The sequence below is a fragment of the Drosophila suzukii genome, chromosome 4 (genome assembly GCF_043229965.1).
Source record: "Drosophila suzukii chromosome 4, CBGP_Dsuzu_IsoJpt1.0, whole genome shotgun sequence".
In the NCBI taxonomy this organism is placed as follows: Eukaryota; Metazoa; Arthropoda; class Insecta; order Diptera; family Drosophilidae; genus Drosophila; species Drosophila suzukii.
The window spans coordinates 1,671,692-1,695,428 of NC_092083.1; the positions used below are offsets into that span (position 1 = coordinate 1,671,692).

The window sequence follows — 23,737 nt, forward strand, 5'->3', positions numbered from 1 at the left end:
GAAAAGTCCTCCGATTAACAAAAGCAGAATTTTTCGTGAATCATCTCGGTGCCATTGATCCTTACCAGAAGTTTGGATTCGCATCATGGAAATGCACACACAATCTAAAAAGGTATCTCCATCACAGGTTTTCTCTAAATCGAAGCAATGGCACATGGGCTCACAGCGATTCTGAAAAAGTATAAGTATTTACACACGATCTGGAAAATCGCTTTACTCCGTTTAATTTTGTAACAACCCAGAAAAATCGGAAAGGTTTGGACTCTCCTTCGGTCTTCCTTTTGTTGTGCGGTTAGTGGATTACGAAGAGGTGAATAATAATATTATGCGATTGGTCCCCACAAAAGCTCCTGGCATGGATAAGGTTGATGGTAAAGTAGCAAACACTCATTAACCCAGTCATTGCGCAGCTCTGCCTTCTCTTCTCTTCCTTCCCTTGGATACGTGCGCCTTACATAAATTCTTTCAACAAGGTAAACCCCGCAGGCTGATAAGTCTTCTATCCACGTTTTCCAAGATATTGATGCCTTTAGTAATGCTCTACCAAACCACCAGTTTGTTTTTCGTAGCCGCTACTCCGGCGTTGGACATTTTCACAGAGTAGTGAGCCATGGTCTAGATGCCTTATAAGGTCATAAATACTTGATGTCAAAGAGGCATTTGATAGGGTTTGCCATAAAGGTCTTCTCTACAAACTAATGCCGCTGTTACCCGAGGGACTCTGGAAGCTCGTTGTCATTTCTGGTTGACATTAGTTAACATCTATCTGGACTACGTGAAATTCGTGCTGGTTTCCCACAGGGAAGCACTCTTGTCCCGGTTCTGTACAGAATGTATCTCCAAAACCCAATTACTCATGGTACACTTCTTGACACCTATGCAAATGATACGGCATTCCTTGCATCTGATCTTCAACATCCTGGTGTGTAGAGACCCAGACGTTATTGAATGAGTTTGAATGCTGTCTTCTCGGTGGAATATTGCGCTGAACGTTGATAAAACGCAACACGTTACTCTTGCTCTCCGACCTAGCCGCTCTCATAGCCTTCACTTGGATGGAATTAGACTTAAGCATCAGGAGAAGGTAACTTAGCTTGGTGTTATCCTTGACCGCCGTCTTTGCTGAAAGGGTCAGATTTATCGAGTCAGAGCGTCAAAAAGGACGAAACTGGAAAGAATAGACTGGATACTTCGTCCAGATAGCTATCCATGAGCCTCTTTCCAAACATTACAACTACCCCATTTACTGTACGAATACGGGTATAGAAACATTTAAAGGAGCGGATTTCATTCCAACCTTCTCGGTGTATTTCAAACCTAAAGAAAAATTTTGTCCTTAAAGAAAAGTCTACTTTTATTATCAAATCGTTTATACACTCACTTATACTAACACCGAACTTATTAAAGGTTAGAAAATATAAATATATGTACACGAATTTATATTCGAAGGTGAATCTCTTCGGGCGAAATTCGGGTGGAATGCTTACGTACATCAATACAAATTTCACCCGAATAGTTTTTACATTTTTGAGTTCTCCAGTGTTGCAAGTATAATTTTTCTTGGGCTTACTCTACAAAGAATTAAGTAATATAATAGATTTTGAATAAAAACAACAACATTTAATAAAAAAAAAACACTGAATCCAATTCGAATGTATTAAATAATAACTCTTGCCTGGGTCAAATAGTTTTATTTTCCCGAAATAATTTAAAGCGAACATTATAAATATACTATTGTTTTACAAACGCTATGTCGACTCATAACTCGTCAGTAAGGCAGCATCAACCGGCTCTAAGCAACTGGGACACGTAAGACTCCTCAACAACCAATCGTCTATACATTTAACATGATAAATATGCATGCAAGGAAGATAGCGCACAGATTCATCAACACAGAATTCTGCCATGCAAATTACACATTCTCGTACTTTTTTCGAGCTCCCGTCATACGTTCCAATAGGCAAATGCTGCATTAATCCAATACGCTTAGCAATCTTCACTTGATTTTCATCGGAAAGTTGTCGGTTGATTGAAGGTGTTCGATTTGAGGAAGCTGAGGTGGTGGGGTAAAATACTGGTTGATACTGTTCGTCCTGCTGAAAAGAAAAGGTCCATTAAGGTCAGTTTCACGAATTTTTAAAATAAGAAAATCTATAAATGTACAATAAAAGGAAAAAAGGTATAGTCGAGTGGCCCGACTATCAGATAACCGTTACTCTGTTGACTACTTTCAAAATGATTAGGCTCCTACTTGCACATTACGTAAAATGCACATTTGATTTGACGCTGACAAATGACGCCGGCATCGTGTTTCCAGACTATTATAAAAATACAGTCTCTTAAAATGTTTATAAATGTTTGAGTGAGGTATTTATTAACAAAATATAAGTGCAAGTTTGGTTTAAAGTTTAAGAGTTACCAAAACAGAAGACAGCATTATACCTAACAGCAGAAAATATCAGCAGAAGCAGTGAAAACTTAATGGAAATTTTCTTGTAAGTAGGCCCCCAAAAATTCACTAAATATAATCTTTTAGCAAAACAAAGTTTTACTTTTTGCTTGGAAGCAACTTGTTACGTAAATATTTTATTTTGATTCTTAGAAAATGAAAACAACAAAGGTTTGCAGCCAAACATGCTTAGACTTGTATTTAAAAACTCAATTTTAAATTTGTCGCGTCCGTAATTTACCTATTTTATTTTGTGTCTAAGAACTGGCTGGAGTGAGTCTGATATTTTAACATAAATAAAACAGCCTCTTTTTCACACTTATTTATAATTTTAAAGAAGGCTTCGTTACACCATGAAATAATATTTTGTTTTTTATTTGAGTTTGTATTATGCACTGGGCTGTTATTTCTGACTGTGAGGGTAGGCCGAATTGATGCCGGCATCTCTGCCAGAAAAGGAGTCAGACTATGCTGCCATCGTCTGGAGCTAGTCGTCGCAGGACTTCAGATGGCTTTAAGGCAAACGTTCTTCAAACCTGCAGGAGTATGGGCAGTTCCTACTTAATAGTCAGTGAATTTATATTATACAATACATATAAATTTTCCCGAAAAAAAAAATATAAATATAAAATTGACAGTAGCTCGAAAACGTTCTAAGTGTCACTTATCATTACAAAAATATGTACACTAACACTTTCCCAAGGAAAGACTGGCTTATTTCGTTAAAGACATTTCGATGCCTAACATTCAATCTGCAGCTGGCGAAACCAGGGTTCCGAGAAAATCGCATTTAAGACCCAGTTAAAGTTCTTAAATTCATCGAATTTATTCGTGATACTTTCATGATATACTTTTAAAAAGTATTGTACCGACTTATAAAATAAATGTTAACCGTTTTTTTTCAATATGTATCTTCTTCATTTGACAGGCAGGCCATGACAAAGAGTCCTATTTGAAAACTTCGCTCCTGTCTACATTAATCACAAATTATCTCTGGACTCTTATCTGATATATGTTAAATGGTGCAATGATAATCAATTCAATTTAAACGTATCCAAGTGCCAAATTGTTATTGTGTGTAGGCCGCAGAACATGCTGATCATGTTGGTGTCTGTATGGACCCAAACTTAAATTTTCAGACGTCAGGGTGGTATTTTATCAAAAGATGACCCATATGTCATACAGACCTTTATAATTTCGTAAGTACTCAGTCCTTTATACCCGTCGCTTGTAAAGTAAGAGGACTTATTGTGTGTTGGTGTTAGGTTGCGTTTTAGTCTGATATTTTCAACCCTAAGCCGACGCTTGACCTTGAGTTGGCTAAAAACTTTTCAAATAGTAAAAAGGTCGCACAAACTAAACATTTGAGGAAAACGGAAAACACGACAAACTGGGTGCTTTATTTTATAAAAATAGGCATTTATTTAAATAGTCTGCCATGCGAATTCTCTCTCTTGCAGAAAGAACTCCAATAACAACAAGAAAGGAAGTTAACTTCGGCTTGCCGAAGTTATAATTATTAAATTTAAAAATACAAAAAAAGATATTCCCAATAGTATAAGATAATATGCCAAAAGACACCGAAGCTATAATTTGTTTTAAATAATTTTCCCACCAATTTTCCGATCGTTCCTATGGCAGCTATGTGGCACCCTGCTGAAACAAACTTGCGGTGCATGCCTAATCTCAATAGCCTGGCTCTTATAGTTTCCGACATCTCAGCGTTCATACGGACAGACGGACATGGCTAGATCGACTCGTCTAGTGATCCTGATCAAGAATATACACTGGTGGAAAAAATAATAGAAACGGCTTACTCATTTTCGTTTTTTTTTATTTCATAAAAAACAAAGTAGATATATCTCATATATTTTTTTTAACATATACTTAAGTTTGTTTTATAATAAGGAACAAAAAGATTTTTATAATTCACGTGTGGACTTAAAGAATTAATTTTGAGTTTTTACCCTGGAAAAAATAATAGAAACAAAACGTTGAAACTTCAAAAGCCATAATGACTCCTAAACTAATATTTAGTAGTATTACCTTTACATTGCAATACTGCAAGGCATCGGCGAGGCATAGAGTGCCCAATGTGTCTTTTAGATCAATTCCTTATTGTCAACATAATTCAAGAACCGACGAATGATCCAAAAATTGAATTTAGACTTTTTGGCATCGCGGAGTGTAGGGAGCGAGAGAGAAGTGAGAGAGAGAGTGAGAAGCAAAGTAACGGCACTTATTCTGATCGAATAAAGGAAATAAAGAGAACCTTGTTTAATGATTTAAATTAGCTCAAAGTAGCGTAGTCTGTAGAGCTACTGTCTCTGAATTCAAAAAGACCGTGTTCGGTTCATGATTTGACAACAATCCGTTCGCTATGTTCCGTTTATAAAAGCGAATACCGCGTGGTTAAATCATTTTATTAAGACATTATTTGTAATGTTTATATGATTATATGTACTTCTATTAATAAATAAATTGTTTGTCATCATCAAAATTCGTTCGGTACGGTCTACACTAAGGCGTTTCAAAAAAATGAAATCATCCATATCTTTGATTTTGTGGTTTGAGTTTTGCGCATTTGCAACGTTGTAAAAATTCAAATGTTAAGCTTGCTATATAAAAAAGCAACTCAAATAAATATGCCCGAATTTTACTAACTCTTAATTCTGCGTGCGATCTAATTCAAATTTTCGCAGTAGGATTAGAAATTCCTAAGCAAGTACATTAATACTTCTAAGGGTATTTGAAAATCTGTACTCTAGCAAGGTAAAAAGTATCCAAATATTTGTATACCTATGGTTATAGCTACAAGAAAGTTATACCTTAGTAAACGTATCAACACTGCAAATATACATACATGGTATAATGGCTGTGTTCCGCTGTTTTGCCCGTTGATACTGTCATTGCCTCGTAAAAGTGAAATGTCATCTGATCTGCTTATTTTCAAGCAATTACCCATTTCATCCGTTTTAGAAGGATTTACCTGAAATACATAACTTGTGTTAAATAAATTTATATATCATTGCCTTCTTAAACGTACTTAACGTCTTAAAGCAAAATATTGGCCACCTTGACTGATTCCAATTTAACGTACATAAGATATATTTTTTCTAATGCGACGCATTTAGGCGCCATTTAAATTTTTGTTGAAATAAATCAAATCTTTTTAACCAATTAACACAATTTAATAATCTAAAAGATAAATAATGACACAACCTATAAAATTAATGTTTTAATTTAATGTAGTGAAGCAACGTCGAAGTTACCTACTTTAGTGTATGTCGAGTAAAACGATTATATTTAGTTACCATTTTTATACCCTTGCAAAAGGTATTATGATTTCAGTCAGAAGTTTGCAACGCAATGAAGGAGACGTTTTCGACCCCCTAAAGTATATGTATTCTTGATCAGCATCACTAGACGAGTCGATCTAGCCATGTCCGTCTGTCCTTCCGTTTCTACGCAAACTTTCCCAAAAGTCTTCTTTCTTTTGCAGGTGTATATAAGTCGAAACCAACTGGATCGGACAACTATGTCTTATAGCTCCCATAGGAATAATCGGAAAAAAACATCTCACAAAATTATTTCTTTGGTGTTTTTTAACATATAACCTCCTACGCTTGAAAATAACATATCTTAATAAGTTCTGAATTTTGAATTTAATTTTATTAAAATCGGACGACTATATAATGCTGCCATAAGAACGATCGGAAAATTGGTTGGAAAATAATATGAAACAAACTATAGCTTCGGTGTTTTTTGACATATTATCTTATACGAATGGGAATATTATTTTTTGCATTTTTAAGAACTTCAAATTAAATTTAATAAAAATCGGACGACTCTAACATATAGCTGTCAAAGAAACGGTCAGAGAAATAAAGAAATAATTATTTTAAAAAAAAACTTTGTTTTGTTGATCTTAATCGTATGTTCTTTCACTCTGGGATATAGAATATTTAAACTTTTCAGCATTCAGAATTTAATTTTACACAAATAACATGGTGTTACCAACATTGATTATTTCTTATAACTGCAAGGGTCTACAAACTTCGGTTTGCCGAAGTTAACTTCCTTTCTTGTTGTTAGATAACATTTTAAAGTTATTAAAAAATTATTGTTTTGTTATTATAATAAAAACAAAAAAACTCACAAATAAAACTAGTCGTCACCCAAAACAATACAAAATTTAAATTAAAACCCATTTTTTTAAAGAATTAATAACATTATTCCTAATGATCATTATTTTGCCTATTTGACTAGCGTAGCTTGACTGAAATATATTGGTCCCGTCAATATCTATGGATTGATCTAAAGTTTTCCACGCCCACTATAACGCCGACGAACCTCCCAAGAAGAAAAGCAATGACGTCAGAGCCAGACAGTAACAAATGTATTTAAATAATGTGTGTGTGTAACTAGTTGCAGGCCAATCTGCGCGGCAAAGCGATATGCCCTGCAGGCGCTAAGAGAGAGCAGAGTGGGCGGCAAACTTATTCTAGTGAATAATTAACAATTGGAGCAATTTGTTCTTTTTGTCTCCAACTTTATTTCTCCAATAAACTTAATACCAATTTCAATAACGTAATTCCAATTAGGTTAATGTTAACCTTAAATTATTGAAAAACAATGGAAGGGCCACGGGAGGGGGTCCTCTCGCTCTTTGCAGTTCTTCTCTTTGCATTATTACATGCAGTGCATTCACACAAGCGAAAAAAAGAGACCAAAGATCGTTTACCCCGTATTGAAAAGCAATAGAAGGCAGTAAAAGGCCTGAAATGTTGTGCACGTAACAGCGCTGTAAATCTTTCTTTTTTCCCAATAGTCTACGACTTTCTCTCGTATGGCGAAACCCGTGTGCGTATTGCGATTTTTTTGGGAATCTTCGAAGCGTATTAAAATTTTAAAGGGGTCATCTCAACATTTTAACAAAACTTTTCTAAATTGTTAATTTAAATGCTGAGTAACGGGTATCTGACGGTCGAGACACTCAAATATAGCGTTCTCTCTTGTTTTAGTTATTTTGTTAAAGTGATAAGGTGGCAAGGCCTTTCTATTGTCTCTTTCTGGGTCCTTCATCTTAATAATCCACGGTCTCTTTCATCCATGAATAGATGGCTCTACGTAGTGGAGCCTATCAAAAATGCCAGTGGTGAATATTAGTTTCAACTAACAAATGTGTTATTAAAGTCCGTATTGGGTCATTTTGTTCTATAAAGTTAGCGTTTAACTTTGTTTAGAAGAACGGCGAGTCCGATGCCTACATTTACACGATGCCACGATTCCAGTTTTGACAGTTCGTTTTACTATTTCGTCTAGGCTTTCAAGTTGATAGACTCAACTCCAGCCACATATTTTTTATTGTTTACTAGTTATTGTAGTGATCTTGCCGAGAGCGAGGCAGTTTCAGTCTAACGTAGTCTGAGCATGGGCAAGAGTGAGATAGACACTTTTACTAAAAAAAAGTGTATAAGTATTAGGAGTGTAAAATGAAATCGCTTTTGGAGTTGCCTGAGAAGAAGTCATGCCGTGCCAGAAAACGTTTCGCCAAGAGTCCTGAATAGGAACTAGTCCTGAAAGGAAACAATGGTTTTAAATCGGGGCTTTAAATACTACAAGTTATTAAGTACTTATACTAAAAACCTTAAGAAATCGGGTGTAGATTTTATTGCTTTACTTTTAGTGATCAATGTTCTGATACTTGGTTATGTTATGTTATTTCCACTTGGCCTTTTCCCAAAAAAAAAGTTTGGACTTTTATCGATACAAACTACATACAACTTATTCATGTTTGACAACGTTTGATATCGATTAACGATTAATCAAAAACTTTCCTGGGAAAAAGAGTGGAATGAAATCGTGAGCATTTTCGTGCCATCGTCAGGACAGGAGTGCATCGATAAGCTTAAATCTTTGTATAACGATGAAGTACCATCCTAAACCACTGTGAAAAACTGTTTTAACTGAAGAATTCGCGGCCTAATTAGAGTCATCCATCAAACGCTGAATAGGTCGCGGACTTCTCGTTTAAAGTAAACAGGGGATGAATTTATTTTTGGAAACCACTCTGTGCTAGTCATTTCCTTTAAAAAAAAAACGGACCAACAAAAAGTATATAGAAACGATTTAAAAAAATTTTTCACTATTTACAAAGTATAATTTTGTGACACATGTGCCAATGTCATGCCGACAGTCAGGATGGCAGTTGAGTAGGGTCCCTATTTCCGGAGAGAAAATAAGAGAAAAGTAGCTACGTGATGGAAACAACTTTGGTAGTACTCTAAAAAATAATGTGCTTATTCACGAAATTGTCGAAAAAATTACACTGTGTAAAGATTAAGGGCGGTGGCATAACTATTACTTTAACCGCAGCTTGATGTCTGCTACATTTATCAACAAAATCCAGCCATACAGACTTAACTTCTGAAACTAACTTGCGCTGCGTATTTCCTTACATGCCAAATCTTTCATTTCTAGCCTTTATGGTTCCGGAAATCTCAGCATTTGTATCGCATCGGCTGGTTATCCTCACCAAGAATAGATTTGGCATTTAGCCACCCAGTCACAACGGGCCAACGGATTTTTATCCTTACATCCAAAAAAAAGTGTTCTATTATGAGTTATTATTATTAATATATATATATGAATTTACTTTGTCAAATGTGTAAGCATTTTTCGTCACACAATTTGATCCAATAACTTTGGTATGTTGAAGGTGCGATGGTCACGACCCCTTACCTCGTTAGACATTTTTATACCCGTTACTCGTAGAGTAAAAGGGTATACTATTGGGTTGGCAAGAAAGTCATGTCGTTTTTTTTCAATATTTTCAAAGATGATTTATTTATATCAGGACTTATAATTAATCAATTATGTATTGGCCGTTTTGTTCGACCACTAATGACCATCTCTCGGGCAGCTGCATAATTCCGCGCTCGAAGAACTTTTGGTCTTTTCCAGCAAAGAATCGAGACAAGTGGTTTTCGACAGCCTCATCTGAATCAAAGTTTTTACCATTCAAAGAGTTTTGAAGAGAGCGAAACAAATGGTAATCTGAAGGTGCTAAGTCCGGACTATAAGGTGGATGTGGTAGCACTTCCCAATTCAGCTCCGTTAATTTTTGCCGAGTGACCAAAGATGTGTGGGGCCTAGCGTTGTCATGGTGAAAGACTATACCCTTGCGATTAGCTAGTGCCGGCTCCTTTTCTTTAATTTTTTCCGCCAAATTGGATAGCTGGCGACAGTACACATCTGAATTGATGGTTTCATTCCGTCCCAGCAGCTCAAAGTGCACTACACCCTTCCAATTCCACCAAACAGACAGCATAACTTTCCTCTGATGGATATCGGCCTTTGATGTGGCTTGGGCTGGCTCATCTTTCTTGCTCCATGATCTTTTTCGTTGGACATTATTGTAAACAACCCACTTTTCGTCGCCAGTAATGATCCGCTTCAAAAAAGGATCGTTTTTAATCCGTTGCAGCAGAGAATAGCAGATGTTGATACGCTTAGTTAGGTGAATTTCCTTTAAGTTATGCGGAACCCAAACATCGAGCTTGCTTACGTAGCCAAGTTTCTTCAAATGGTTTTCAACCGTTGTATGCGACACACTGAGCTTCTCTGACATCTCCCGCGTTGAATAGCGCCGGTTTTCATCCAGCAAAGCCTGAATTTGTTCGTCAAAAACGGCCGATGGTCGACCAGAACGTGGGGCGTCTTTAACTCCAAAATCTGCAAGCCTGAATTTGGCAAACCAGCGCTGACATTGGCGATCACTCATGGCATCTTTACCATACACTTCGCACAATTTTTCGCGAGCTTCGACCGCTTTTTTTCCTTTTTGGAAGTAAAAAAGCAAAATATGCCGAAAATGCTCACTTTGGTCCTCCATGTTTAATTTGCTATAGCTTCCACAAATGTTATCGAATAATTACCAAATTTTCGTCGATAGTACCTAAGACAATAAGCTTTAAAACGATACTAAAAAGTGTGACCCTGGTGCTCGATTAGTCGTAAATAAATTAGATTAAAAACGATTACTAAAAAAAACGACATGACTTTCTTGCCCACCCAATAGATTCGTCGGAAAGTATGTAACAGGCAGAAGGAAGCGTTTCCAACCCCATAAAGTATATATATTCTTGATCAGGATCACTAGCCGAGTCGATCTAGCCATGTCCGTCTGTCCGTCTGTCCGTATGAACGCTGAGATCTCGGAAACTATGAGAGTTACAATACTGGGATTAGGCACGCAGATTCCTGAGATTCCTGCGCAGCGCAAGTTTGTTTCAGTAGAGTGCCACGCCCACTCTTTGATGCTAGAATAAAAATTTTAACTGAAATGTAATGTTCTCATCAATACCTATCGATTGACCCAAAAAAAAGTTTGCCACGCCCACTTTAACGCCCACATACCGCGAAAACCTGTGACGCCCAAAATTGTTATGCTAGATACAAAATTTTAACTGAAATGTATTGGTCTCGACAATACCTATCGATTGGTCCAAAAAAAAATTTGCCACGCCCACTCTAACGCCCATAACGCTTAAATCTGTATACCGCCGGTAGGTGGCGTATTTTACTCTCGCTTTGCTGCTTGCATATCTCCATTTAGCTGAGTAACGGGTATCTGATAGTCGAGGTACTCGACTATAGCGTTCTTCCTTGTTTAATTTGATATCAAAAGTTTTTGTTTTAAATAAAAATCATAACATGGGTCTACTTTCCCAAAAGAAGTAGAACCGAAGTTTCTTATATGGATCTGTTTAAAACATTTTTAATGATTCCATTACTTAAAACAGAGCACAGGGGTGCAGCGTTACTAGATTACAAGTTACGGGCGTATGAAATGTAATTTAATTTAATTTTATTTTTATTTTTCCGCTAACATAACGGTGTTTTCCAAAAGTGGTGAAACTAAAGTTTCTTAAAATGAACTGTTTGCTTAACACTATTTTAATAATTCGCTCAGGCAGCGATAGCTATAAACTGGTAAGTGGCAATTTTTGTTGATTATTAACTTTCAAAGGTTACTTTTTACAACAATGAGTTATATTTCAAAAGTTGAGAAATCTTAAGGACTATACATTTTAAAGAGATCTCGTTAAAGCCGTTTTTGAGCAATAAAAAATAAAAAGGAAAAAACGCTTGTCCGTAATTGTTAAACTAAGGTATTTAGACAAATTATGTTAAGCGTCCGTGAATCGTATTTCAAAATATATTTTCAACGACATATAGCAAAGGTCCTATAGCTTTAGTGGTTCAGAAGTTACAGCATTATCTATAATAATGTTATTTATAATATAATAATTGTATTTATAATATAAATATAGCTATTTATAGCTGTTTTTCCGCATGTGTTAAGCAACTATATACAATTTGCAGGACGCTAAAACGTTTTGGGACAAACAGAATAAAATTTGCATTCTGAAAAGTCGGTTAAAATCTAGTTTTGCGGATAATTTTAGAACGCATTTTCGATTGGATTCAGATGTTGACAAATAAGGTGTCATTCGACGCGTATTGTCAGCAGGAATTTAATGAAATGGCACGAACCCCCTGTCCCCAACAGCTACCATTTTCTACCTTCTTTACTTTTACACTTTCCCCGCTCTTTCTCCCAAACAAATTGGTTTTTTAAAGTCATGGTAAGCAATCCTTTAAGTTTTTACAATATCTTTCGATCAGTGTATCCCTCGCTAGGGTCGAACTATCACAGTAATTTTTTGTTTCTACACAGTGATAAGGAAAAATGCGAGAAAATTGTTTATTTCTGTGTGAACCTTGCACAAATGTGTCTTTTAAATTTTTTAGTTTTTGTGGTACTTACCATCTTTAAAAATTTTTTTTATTGCATTTTAATGGTTTTATTATCAAAATATGTATATCGAATTTGAAGCAACTAGCCCTCTGTTTTTCACCGAATGCACATGCACGCTTATACATGTCGCCACAAAAATTGTGATCGACCTTGTAGAAATCGGGACAGGATCTTAAATTAGTTAGTTAGTTTGGTACAGTAAAATATGTAAGGTATTGCCATAGTGGTCAAGACCTTTTCTTGCTTTCTTGAAGCTCAAGCTTTAGTTTGTAATACCAGTAGGAAAAAAGAGATGTTGGTACCAAGATTAAAATGTGATATTTTATAGAAACACAACTCTGCAGGACGAACTAAAAATGCTTTAAAAATGGTAACAGTGGAAGACGTCTTACAAATGAGAACCTGTCAGGTACCCGTTACTCAGCTAAAGGGAGTGCGAGGGATTTAATCTTCATTCATTATTTTTTTATAATTTTTAAACGTACGATCAAGCGGAATCTAAATTTTTTTGGAAAGGAGATGGGTGTTGATAATAATGAAAACAAAATTAAGTTTTCTTAACAAGTAACGGATATGACTACATGCAATCAAAATAAAATGTACCCTAAATTTTAGAAAACCGCCATTCAAATCTCTTTTTTCTAAATACAAGAAATTTTTTTTTTAGTCAAGGAATTTTTTTTTTTTTAAATCAAGAAAACGCTACTTAAATATAAGAAATGTTAACCATAAACTAGAATCGCCCTATAAACAAGCAAAATGTCCTTACATATATCTAGAAATTATTTTCTAAAAGTAGAGAGGTTAACGAAAAAATGAAATTGTTCTGCAATACCTTTTCTAAAAATGATTACCTAACCCTAAAATTATTCTTACCCTAAAATATATAAACATTTTCTAAAAAATATAAATATTTGTTTTTGCACGATCGGTCGTACCGAAATATTTAATTTCAGAACTTGTCAGCGGCCGGGCTGCTGTATCTTTAGCGCAGGCGGTTAAAGCGTTTGGTTAGAAATCGATGTGACGCAGGTTCGTTTCCCAATGCTTAGATACCTACAGTTGCGGCAACAAAAATAGCACCAAAGTGTGGGCAATTTTTATTTGTGTACAAAATGGTCATTTTTTGCAATATTTTTCTTCTGTGTGTAAGGGTAAGTAGGTTTACATATCGTTTAACTAAAGTAAAAATGGTTGTGGGCGTAATGCGAATGGTTTTTAAAACTTCGATACATTTATGAAAAAAGTAGCATAATTATGCGGCAACAAAAATAGCACTATTAACGGTTTTTGGGTATAAAACTTCATTTGCTCAGATTTGTTGGCTGTTTTTCGTTTTGTTGTATTAAGAATAAGTACTACTAAGTGAATTGGTAAAATAATGCATAAAATAGTGTTCCCAATGGGTCATTTAGCGCGCTGTAATGATACAGATAGAAGGACATTTAAAAAGCTAATTTATAAAGGCAATGCAAAAGATAAGTTAAGTTGAATCGTTGAATTCTTTAAAATAATGATTAGTAGTTACCTAAAACAAGAACACAAAAGAATAGCACGCAGTACGAAAGCCGCAATGACCCCATAACTGTTAAAAAGTCATTTGCATGAATGCAAGTAGGTCCCGTTTTAGGCGCCTATCAAGTCGCTTTTTTTTTTTTAAATATTTGTAAGTACATAAAAAGTTGGATATAATGTACATAAAAATCAATTATGCGCTTGACGTCAAAAAAAAAAATCTCCCTAGACTGCAGAGCATGGGTGAATTTGAAGGGCGAGTCTTAAATAAGGCCCACAATAAAAGGAACACTCTTATATGGTCTGGCGGCTGAAAATTGCTCATGTTTAGATGAAAAAGACTTTAAATTCACATCAGGTAACCTACATATCCAAAATTGAGTCCCCATTTCACATTTGCAAAGAATAATAATGGTGAAGCAAGTATAATGGTATGGGCATATTCTCGTACTATAATGTTGGTACCATATCATAATGTAAACCCATACAGGATCAACATGTTCACCTTGATAGCTCAGAAATTGTGATGCAATTTTATTCGTAATACAAAACTAATTTATTTCCGAAGCTTTACCACGGTTATAACCCAAAAAAAATCAGTCAGAAAGTCGTACAAAGTTTTAAAACCCTTAAGCTAAATGGTATAATGGGGACCTTACAAGCCCCAGAACTAAAACACATCGAAAATCTTTGCAGAAATGTTAAAAAACTATGTTTTTAATGCAAAACCGAAGAAAAAAAACTGCCCTTGAGCTATTTTGAAAGAGCCAGACAACAATTTTGCCAAGGGAAGATTCTGGTGTCTAGTGACGTCAAGGTCGGTCGTTGTTGTTGTTGTTGTTGCAGCCCAAGCTTTAGAACAATATTTTTTTACCTTAAGGTGTATGAAATCATACATTTCAATCAAAAAAAATTTTCAAATCGCGTTATTTTTAAGTTTTTTAAGTTTTTTATTTAAGTGGTGCTATTTTTGTTGCCGCATAACTTTGCTACTTTTTTGATAAATGTATCGAAATTTTAAAAACCATCCGCATTGTGGGCGTAACCACTTTTATTTTAGTTAATAGATATGTAACCCTACTTACCCTTACAAACAGAATAAAAATATTGCAAAAAATTACCATTCTGTAGCACAAAGAAGAATTGCCTACACACTGGTGCTATTTTTGTTGCCGCAGCTGTATGTGTAACGCGAGTAGTACCCCAGTCGGACCGTCAGGCATGTGGTGCTTGATTTCACAAAAATTTCCATAGGAATAATTCAGGGGTTGGCACCACGTGAACTTTTTCAGGGGGTTTTAGGCCTTTTTCCATAGGAATTTCCTATGTAAAGCGGTCGCGAACGTTGCAGTACTGAACATTTTGGACAGCCTTAATAAAAGCGAATGGATTTTGTCCATAATGGGGATGTGAACCTGCAGCCCTTTTCAGGTCCGACTGGGACAGAATACGGTTTGCTGAACCCAACTTATGTGCGACAGTGGCCCAGTACGTACAATGGCGAAAAAAATAATAACACCACTTCCATACATTTTCTTCTGGGTAAAATAAAATTGTTTTCAGTGTCTGTTTTTTTTCAACACAAAATTTTTTTGTACTCTTTAGTATTCTTTTTAACGAAAGAATGTGTTAGCTTTTTTTTTAAATCCTGCCTATAAATTTATTTTTAAGAGTTTAATTAAAAAAGCCCAAAAAAAGGCGAAAAAAATAGAACCACTACAACATTAGCAAAAACCCCATATTTTGGCGAATAGCCTTAACACAAAGCACGGTTCAATTAAATGTATCTATAATTTCAATATTTTGAACATAAAAAGATTGATAATACCATTGAAAAGGGACGTGGAAAGCATTGCACTGAGGAAAAGCGTGATATCATTTAAAAGTTGATAAAGAATGGAAAATCTTACAGAGTAGTTGGTCGATTGGTCGGATATTTAAATAAAATAATTAAGAACGCTCTAAACTATAAAGAAAAACCTGAAACACGAGGACGACAACAATCTATGACCCCACTTCACTTCAATCGATTGATTCGTCAGAGCAAGAAGGATCCTTTCAAATCTGCTACTGAGTTAAAAAAGCGGCTTAAAATAAATGCGACGGTGCAAACTGTGCGTACATATCTCAGGGAACATAACCTAAAAGCCTGCAGCCCGAGAAAGGTACCACTTTTAAATGCCAGACATATTTCTAAGCGAAGAAGTTTGCCGTATGGTATGGGCTTGCTTTTCCTATTACGGAGTAGGCCCGATACATTGGATCAAGGCCATCATGGATCAGCACGTATACGTGGATATCATGGATACCATTATGGTACCTTTCACAGAGTATAAAATTCCGCTCGTGTAAGTCTTCCAACAAGATAATGACCCCAAACATACCAGCAAGAAGGCAAAGAAAAGGTTTGGGGACAACTCTGTGTTCATTATGGAGTGGCCTCCGAAGTCTCCAGACCTTAATCCAACAGAGAATCTATGGTCGGGCGTCAAGAAGGCAGGCGCTGCATCAAAACCAACATCCATCGGATCCCTTTGGGGAGTAATTAAGGAGTCCTGGACCCAAATTTTCATAAAGCGATGCAAGAACCTAGTTGACCCCATGCCAATACGCTGCGCAGATGTTATTTCCAATAAAGGATACACCACAAAGTATTAAATGAAGAAAATAAACATAGATTTAACAGTTCAATATTGTTATCTCATGAATATTGGTAGTTCCTATAATTTAAACCCATTTTTGAAAAGTGCTGCTATTTTTTTTTTGTTAAGTTTTTCAAGTTTTAATAAAGTTTCTTAAATAATTTAAAAACTGAAAAAGAAATCAACATTTTTTTTCACTTTCTGATACTTTGTTGCAATTCGACTCCAAAAAGGTATTGCATGTTTTGACAGAGCCAAAAATATAGATAGGGTGACTATCCAAACGTTGCTCAAGTAAGTGGTGCTATTATTTTTTTCGCAGCTGTAAGTAATGTGTTCGCTCTTCGAGCGTAAGACTCGGGTCCGATCCCGCCGGCAGGCAAATAAAAATGGTGATTTAAAAAAAAAACAAATTATTAACTAATATATCAGGGTCAGTTGTATACTAACATTCTTGAATGAGTGCCCTAAAGCCGTTTTCATCGATGGGAGCCTTTTATGTCGTTATAAAGGACTCTAACCATGCAAAAATGCACGGCACATGACGATACAAAGCTTTGAGTGGCCAAGTTTAGGATAAGGTCCTTGGCAAGGGTATCCCAACTTTTCAACGGTATTGTAGATGCCGATAACTCAGCGCCATACGAAAAGCCTGATCAAAAATATACCCCTTATAGGGTCGGAAACGCTTGCTTCTACCAGTTACATATCTTCTGACGAGTGCAATACATATATTCTTTCACTCCACATATATATATATGAATAACAGGTAGAAAATGGTGTTCCGCATTAGGTAAATGCTTAATTTAGGTTTTATTCAGGGGTGTTTATTGTAAGGATACAAGGATAATTTGATAAGGATACAAGGTGATACTTTTATAACTTTTCTCCAATCAAAATATCTTTTCTACAAAACTGAATCAATTGTTTTATAAAAAGTACCTTTGGTTGGGCAATGTTGCCTTATACGGATCGTAAGTAGACTTCTGCACTCACTGTAACACTTTCGTTAAGAACTGAACGTGTTTTAATCATATGGTTTCCTTTTATTCTGTTTTAAACACTTAAACACACCATTTATCGCTAAGGTTACATACAGCTACATATTTAACAGAGGCTGATGAATAAGAAAATACATTTAGATAGCCTCCGGTTTTAGCAGAAATGTAATACATTTATATGTACATCCTTGTGTACATATGTATGTACAACACACATGATTTCAATAGTAGGGAACAACCTTGAACCGTGAAAAACCAAGTGCTTTTATTGTCTCCTAAGTGTTAAAAGACGAATTGTATTTTGTACTTCGAGTATTTACCTATTTGATAAAATATATTGCAATATCAACGTCTCTTTGTTTGTAAGACCGTAATGCATACATACTAATACACTTAAACCACTAAACGAAAATTGTGTACAACGTAAAATACTATTTCATTAAGTGGGATTGGGATATTACAAAAACATATGCAGCTAAATAAAGTAGGCCCTGTCCATACCAAGGCTATATCCCAACTTACTTCAGCTGTTTTGTGTTGTTTCGACGAAAAGCGAAAATAATAAGAAGGAAGAACGCTATAGTTACGTTACTCAGCTAAAGGGAGCAAACGGGATACACAAGCAGCAAAGCGAGATTTTAAAGCGCCAACTACAAGCGATTTTAATATCTGGTAATGTGGGCGGTAGACAGATTTAAGCGTTGTGGGTGCTCGCGGGCGTTAAAATGAGCATGGCAAAACTTTTTTTTAGGTCGATAGGTATTGACGAGTCCCATAATGTGCAGTTAACATTTTTTTCGAAATACCAGAAAAATACCAGATTTTGTGAGAGAATTCATATGAACGCCGTTAAGCCTAGTACTCAGATCGGCTAAGAGTTTCACTAGCCGAAAAATCGTATTCTTTGTAGTGTGACCGAAATTTTCAAAGTTCACCCACACTGCGTGTAGCATGGTCTTACTGTCAAGCAGCTGGGTTTGTTGACAAACAGAAAACACATCAATTGGAGCAATTTAAAAAAAGAAGAGTCTGCTGGTGCACAAAGAAAATAAAATAAAAATATATGGAATGTTCAACGAATGTTTTTATTTATGTAAATTTGTAGTTTAAAGCTTCCTTCTCGTCCCACGGATGCTTCGCCATCTTTCACGCGCCACCGCAGTCCAGCTCCAAGTCCCAATAGGCATATTGAACCTTGAGAAAGTGGGAGCCGGATTGGGAACGGTGTTGACCCGCTGATGCTGCAGAAAGTCGCCCAGCATCCTGGCAACGGCTGGCTATGACTTCTCCAACTGTTCCTCAGCGGGCGTCCTATTTTCCTCCTCCCTATAGAAGCCAGAGGGTCCTCCAGCTCCGCTTAGGCTGCCAAGTAGCTGGTGGTGTCTGGAGTCCTAATGGAAAGGTTGTCGGAGATCGTATTACTGGTGGTTCTGCTAAAAAGATACTTATATTAGTACAACGCAACCAAATTCTTTTGGCCAGATCTTACTTTCTTTGCGAGGACGCGCCCGGCAGGATGTCCAAGTTGAGATTTAAGTCCCACTCGGCATATTCCTTTTCACTGGGATTCTTTAGTGGATCTCCTCCAGCCCTTCAACTATTCTGCGGATTTGCCCCTCTTGGTTTGCTTCCTGTCGGTGAAATCGCACAATAAAGGGCAACCGCTTGGATTAGGCGTCCTATTTCATCTGCACCCATTTCGGGGTTTTCCTTCCATTTTTGATTTTTAAATTCCCCACGCTTCTGCACGAACACCGTCAAAGATTAAATTTCATATTCTTTTAGCCGCGGCTAACGGCGTTCATCGAAAATTCACTCGCGAAATCTGGTATTTTTCTGGTATTTCTTTCGCTCATCTGAGTACCGCGCTGAAAATCAGACCCGACGAAAATCTTTAGCCGCCTGTTTGCCTCTCGCTCACTCCTACGCTTAGCTCGCGGTTTTCGTCGATCTGAGAACTAGGCTTTAGTATTGAAACTCTTAGCCGATCTGAGTACTATGCTTTAGGAATTTGGGGGTGTACAAAGCATGTAAATGTTTTTATCATCGCTGACATTACTGTCTTGACGCTATTATATCGTTTTTTCATAATAAAAGGTAAGGCAACGTGCTACTTGATTCGCTAAAATCTTGTTTTATTGTTCTTCTAAGTTTGCTGTGCTTAATCGGTCGCGAAAATTTCATGAAATCATATAAAATCGATTTAATAAATTTGTATACATCACCGCATTTTTGCCTGCAGCTCCAATAAATGAGAACAATTGTACTTTATAGATTTTATTTTTCACATTGACATATCGGTCAAAAAACGAATATTATAACACGTATGAAAACGGGTCCGCCAACAAAAATTTGTTGAAAATAGTATTTATATAAAAGCGTTTTGTAGGCCTAAAAGTGGAAGTGATTCAGAAAAATGCAGACAACTGAAGTTCAGGAAAGCGGTGAATAAGAATATACCCCTTGTTTGAGGCTATTCACAAGTCGAATGCAAATTACAAGTCGATTGGTATCATTGCAACAGTGATTTAAAGTAGCCTAAAGCCTAGTACTCACATCGACGAAAACCGTGAGCTAACCATAGGAGTGAGCGTGTGGCAAATACGCGGCTAACACTTTTCGTCGGGTCTGTTTTTTAGCGCGGTACCAGAAAAAATACCAGATTTAGCGAGTGAATTTCGATGAACGCCCTCAGCCGCGGCCCAATCCGCGCGTCCATTATTGTAGGACTTCACCAACAGGAAGCAATACCTCAACAAGACAACTCCGCAGATTAGTTGAAGTGGTAAAAACATGCCGAGTGAGACTTCGCTCCCTATATGGACATCCTGCCGGGCGAGTCCCTGCAAAGAATGTAAGTTTTGGCAAAACAATTTGGTATCGTTGTACTAACAGAAGTATATTTTTAGCAGAACCACCCGTATTACGATCTCCGACGAGCTCTCCATTGGAGAACCACAGGACTCCACCACCACCAGCTTCTTCGAAGCTAAAGCGGTGGGCGAAGGGCGCCCACTAAGGGACAGCTGGAAAAGCCATTGCCATCCATTCTCAGGATGCTGGGCGACTTCCTCAAGGTAAAATATGCCTATTGGGATTCGGAGCTCGACTGCAGATGGCGCTGGAAAGTTGGCGATGCATCCGTGGGACGAGAAGTATGCTTTAGGCTGCTAATTTACATAAATAAAAATATTTGTTGAATATTTGTATTTTAATATCTTTGTGCACTAGAAGACTTTTCTTTTTTAAATTGCCTAACGCTCACTACAAATAACAGGATTTTTCGACTAATAATCATTTCGACGAAAACGGTTCGCCATTTTCGAAGGGAAAATGAGCTGCTAACGTTTTTTGTCGTCTCTTTTTTTCCCAAATCAAAATCAGATAAGCTACGGAAATACCAGACAAAGTACCAGATTTCTTGAGTGAATTTTAAGAGCCGCCGCAAAGAATAAAAAATTAAATCTTTCTGTTTGTGCAGAAGCTGTGTCGGATGAAATAAAACAAATGTAGGGGAGAAACACGACAAAAATGCCAATGGGAGTTAAGTGTAGATATAAAAGTATGCATAATCTAACCTACTGGACCTAAGTAAGGATTGGAGAAATTCCATGAAAGAAGCTCAATGGTAAGAAACATACCGAGTGGGACTTCGCATCCTATGTGGATTGTTATGTGTGCGCTTTCATAGGGAGGAGAAGAAAGCCGCCAGCCAGGAAAGTGGAATTGATTGATGTTCACAGCCCAACTGATTGACCGTATGGTCAACTACGGATGAATTCTGAAAACTTTGGTCACACTCTAATGAGTAATTCCGCGCTGCTATTAAGAAGCCCCTTCCATCTGAACAGGCTATAACGTTCCATGGTTGGTTGCGTTGCCATTCTGTGGAAAAGATGCGATGTATTTGCGACGTAACAGTGACTACATAAAAGGTTCATCTCTAATTATAAATTGAGTTGGCAAAAACATGTAAACGTTGATGAATTATGCCCATTTAAATCTCGTTGGGCAACCATGGCTGAAGAGACAATAATTCTTGTTTTGTTAGTTTTGGTTATGCTTGTTGGGTCATATTTGGCAGGGAGCATACCGATGTTGATGAAATTGAGTGAGGTTCGTATTTTTACACGAGGGTGTCACAGAAATCTGGTGAAACTTGTATGATGGTCACGTACATTTCCCCTGAATTTCAGCAAAAGTTTTCTGTGAAACCCCAGACAAATAAGATTTAGAATATGCCTCAACTGTTGTTATCGCAATATTACCCTTTAAGGAAAAACTGAAATTTGTCACTGTGCTTGGCGCTGGATTATTAGTGGGCACTGCTCTAGCCGTTATAATACCAGAAGGTATAAGATCATTGTATATGGGTAATGGGCGACCTCAACAACCAACTCCTGGCCCAGAGCATCAAGATTACTCACAAACTATTGGACTTTCTCTTGTGCTTGGTTTTGTCTTTATGATGTTGGTGGATATATCACAACGGAAAAGCAATGTCGGAAGTGACAAAAAAAACAATGCTACCCTGACTCTTGGATTAGTGGTTCATGCTGCAGGTAACCAAACTTTTTTTTTCCTTGGAAGCTCTAAATTAGTTTTTTTTTGCAGCTGATGGAGTAGCTTTGGGTGCAGCAGCCACGACAAGCCATCAGGATGTTGAGATAATTGTATTTTTAGCTATAATGCTTCACAAGGCACCGGCAGCATTCGGGTTGGTTACCTTCTTACTGCATGAAAAAGTAGACAGGCAGCAAATTCGAAAGCACCTGGCTTTGTTTTCCTTATCGGCTCCGCTTTTGACTATTTTAACGTATTTTGGAATCGGCCAGGAGCAGAAGGAGACGTTAAATTCAGTAAATGCCACTGGAATAGCTATGCTATTTTCCGCAGGAACGTTTTTGTACGTTGCCACTGTTCATGTTTTACCAGAACTTACCCAAGGGGGGTTATCACAGAGCGATCAGCATAATTATCGTTTGCTAGAGGAATCTCGTGATGTTGCGAATGACAAAAATGGAAGCAGTAGTATACAAGCGTTAAAGTATAGTGAATTAATAATTATGATTTGTGGTGCGCTGCTTCCGCTAGTTATAACATTTGGACATAAGCACTAGAATATCATACCAACATTCCTGTCAAATAAGATTGTGTAAAAATTAAGAGATAATATGCAACATACAAAACTGCTATAGAAATAGCGGAACTCGTGTAGAAATTAAATTGATGCACGTAAGAAACCGCAAATCTATTTCTGTGGCACTCACTCTAATTTGTGCAATAACTTTAAGGCAACTAAAATATTACAGTTGAAATAAAATTGTAAAAAGGTGTTTGGTAAAATGTAATGGTTTTAAGGGACTTTCCCCCTGGACAAATTAAACCAGCTGAATGAAGCGTTTGTTTATTTATTTTTGTAGGCTAAGTGCTGAACATTTTTTTATCTGGCTTGTCTAACTTATCGGGAGTGCCACAGAAACTGCTTAATTTTGGAAGAATTATATTTATTTACGTAAGGATTCCGCACAAATCAGCGCCGAATGTATGAGAATTTTTGGGTTACAGGTACTAAAGGAATTTAAAGAAAAAAAGACCATTAAAATAATAATTGCTCCTTTGCAAAAGTGAAAATAATATAGATACTCCTATTTATGTTGGAAATGTACAGGAAAATACTCGACAATATTTTAAATAGCAGTACATTTCCGACTTGAATAGGATCTTCAATATCACATTCGCAAAGAATTACCGGACAAACTAAATTTGTGTATAAATTTTTCCTATGTATTTCTCGAGGGCCGACTAACCTGGTTTTCTCGACCAGAGATAAAGCTAGCTCTGACAGGGACTTAGACTCCTTGCTATGGATTGTTCGGCCGATTAAATTACAACTGATTTCACAAGGACTACAAAGATGTAATTATAAACGTTACTCGTAGAGTAAAAGGGTAAACAATATTCGTCGGGGAGTATGTAACAAGTAGAAGGAATACTTGAATATTGTAGAGTAATGTCATCTTTTATTTGTTATTGTAATTCTTTATTTAAAATCCTGTCCCCATATAGAGTAGACATCTTTTATTTGTTATTGTAAATCTATATTTAAAATCTTTATTCAAAATCTGGAGCAGCATTAGTGCCTCTTACAACGTCAAGTTGTTTCTGACTTGACAATTCTCCTTAGGTTCTAAGTAAGCCTAAGTCTCGTAGCTGCGCTGCCTACAGTTGGATGGCAGAGAGACGGCTATGTATATCTTATGTAAGTGTATTTAATTATGCTCCCTTTAGCTGGAGCGCGAGG

At 36.6% G+C, this 23,737-nt stretch overlaps 3 protein-coding genes across 10 annotated transcripts in view; 2 read left to right on the forward strand and 1 right to left on the reverse strand.

Moving 5' to 3' along the window:
* PMCA (plasma membrane calcium-transporting ATPase 3) overlaps window positions 1-7,043 on the forward strand; it is a 52,787-nt gene extending 45,744 nt beyond the window's left edge. The window contains exon 16 of one of the 2 annotated variants that reach the window (XM_070997204.1): window positions 6,719-7,043. In XM_070997204.1, coding sequence (XP_070853305.1) covers window positions 6,719-6,856 — 138 coding nt within the window. In that variant the 3' untranslated portion in view covers window positions 6,857-7,043. The remainder of the gene's footprint in view (window positions 1-6,718) is intronic. The other variant, XM_036814827.3, reaches the window with a different exon arrangement.
* On the reverse strand, window positions 1,329-17,895 carry Rnf11 (Ring finger protein 11). Of its 6 annotated transcripts, none has more exons than XM_017088734.4 (3): window positions 17,754-17,895; window positions 5,313-5,438; window positions 1,329-2,093 (listed from the first exon to the last, which is right to left on the reverse strand). In XM_017088734.4, the coding sequence occupies exons 2-3, from the start codon at window positions 5,412-5,414 to the stop codon at window positions 1,749-1,751; spliced, it is 447 nt and encodes a 148-aa protein (XP_016944223.1). In that variant the 5' UTR covers window positions 5,415-5,438; window positions 17,754-17,895; the 3' UTR covers window positions 1,329-1,748. The 6 variants fall into 6 exon arrangements, with proteins under 6 accessions (XP_016944223.1, XP_016944222.1, XP_070853307.1 ...); XM_017088733.4 differs by having other exon boundaries at window positions 1,329-2,096; window positions 17,754-17,893; XM_070997206.1 differs by lacking the exon at window positions 17,754-17,895 and adding an exon at window positions 17,673-17,691.
* A 3,459-nt stretch (window positions 17,896-21,354) lies between these two features.
* On the forward strand, window positions 21,355-22,832 carry Zip102B (Zinc/iron regulated transporter-related protein 102B). 2 transcript variants are annotated; one of them, XM_017088511.4, is made up of 3 exons: window positions 21,355-21,549; window positions 21,710-21,995; window positions 22,048-22,832. In XM_017088511.4, the coding sequence occupies exons 1-3, from the start codon at window positions 21,451-21,453 to the stop codon at window positions 22,551-22,553; spliced, it is 891 nt and encodes a 296-aa protein (XP_016944000.1). In that variant the 5' UTR covers window positions 21,355-21,450; the 3' UTR covers window positions 22,554-22,832. The 2 variants fall into 2 exon arrangements, with proteins under 2 accessions (XP_016944000.1, XP_036676829.1); XM_036820934.3 differs by having other exon boundaries at window positions 21,406-21,549; window positions 21,630-21,995.
* The last annotated feature ends 905 nt before the right edge of the window (window positions 22,833-23,737 follow it).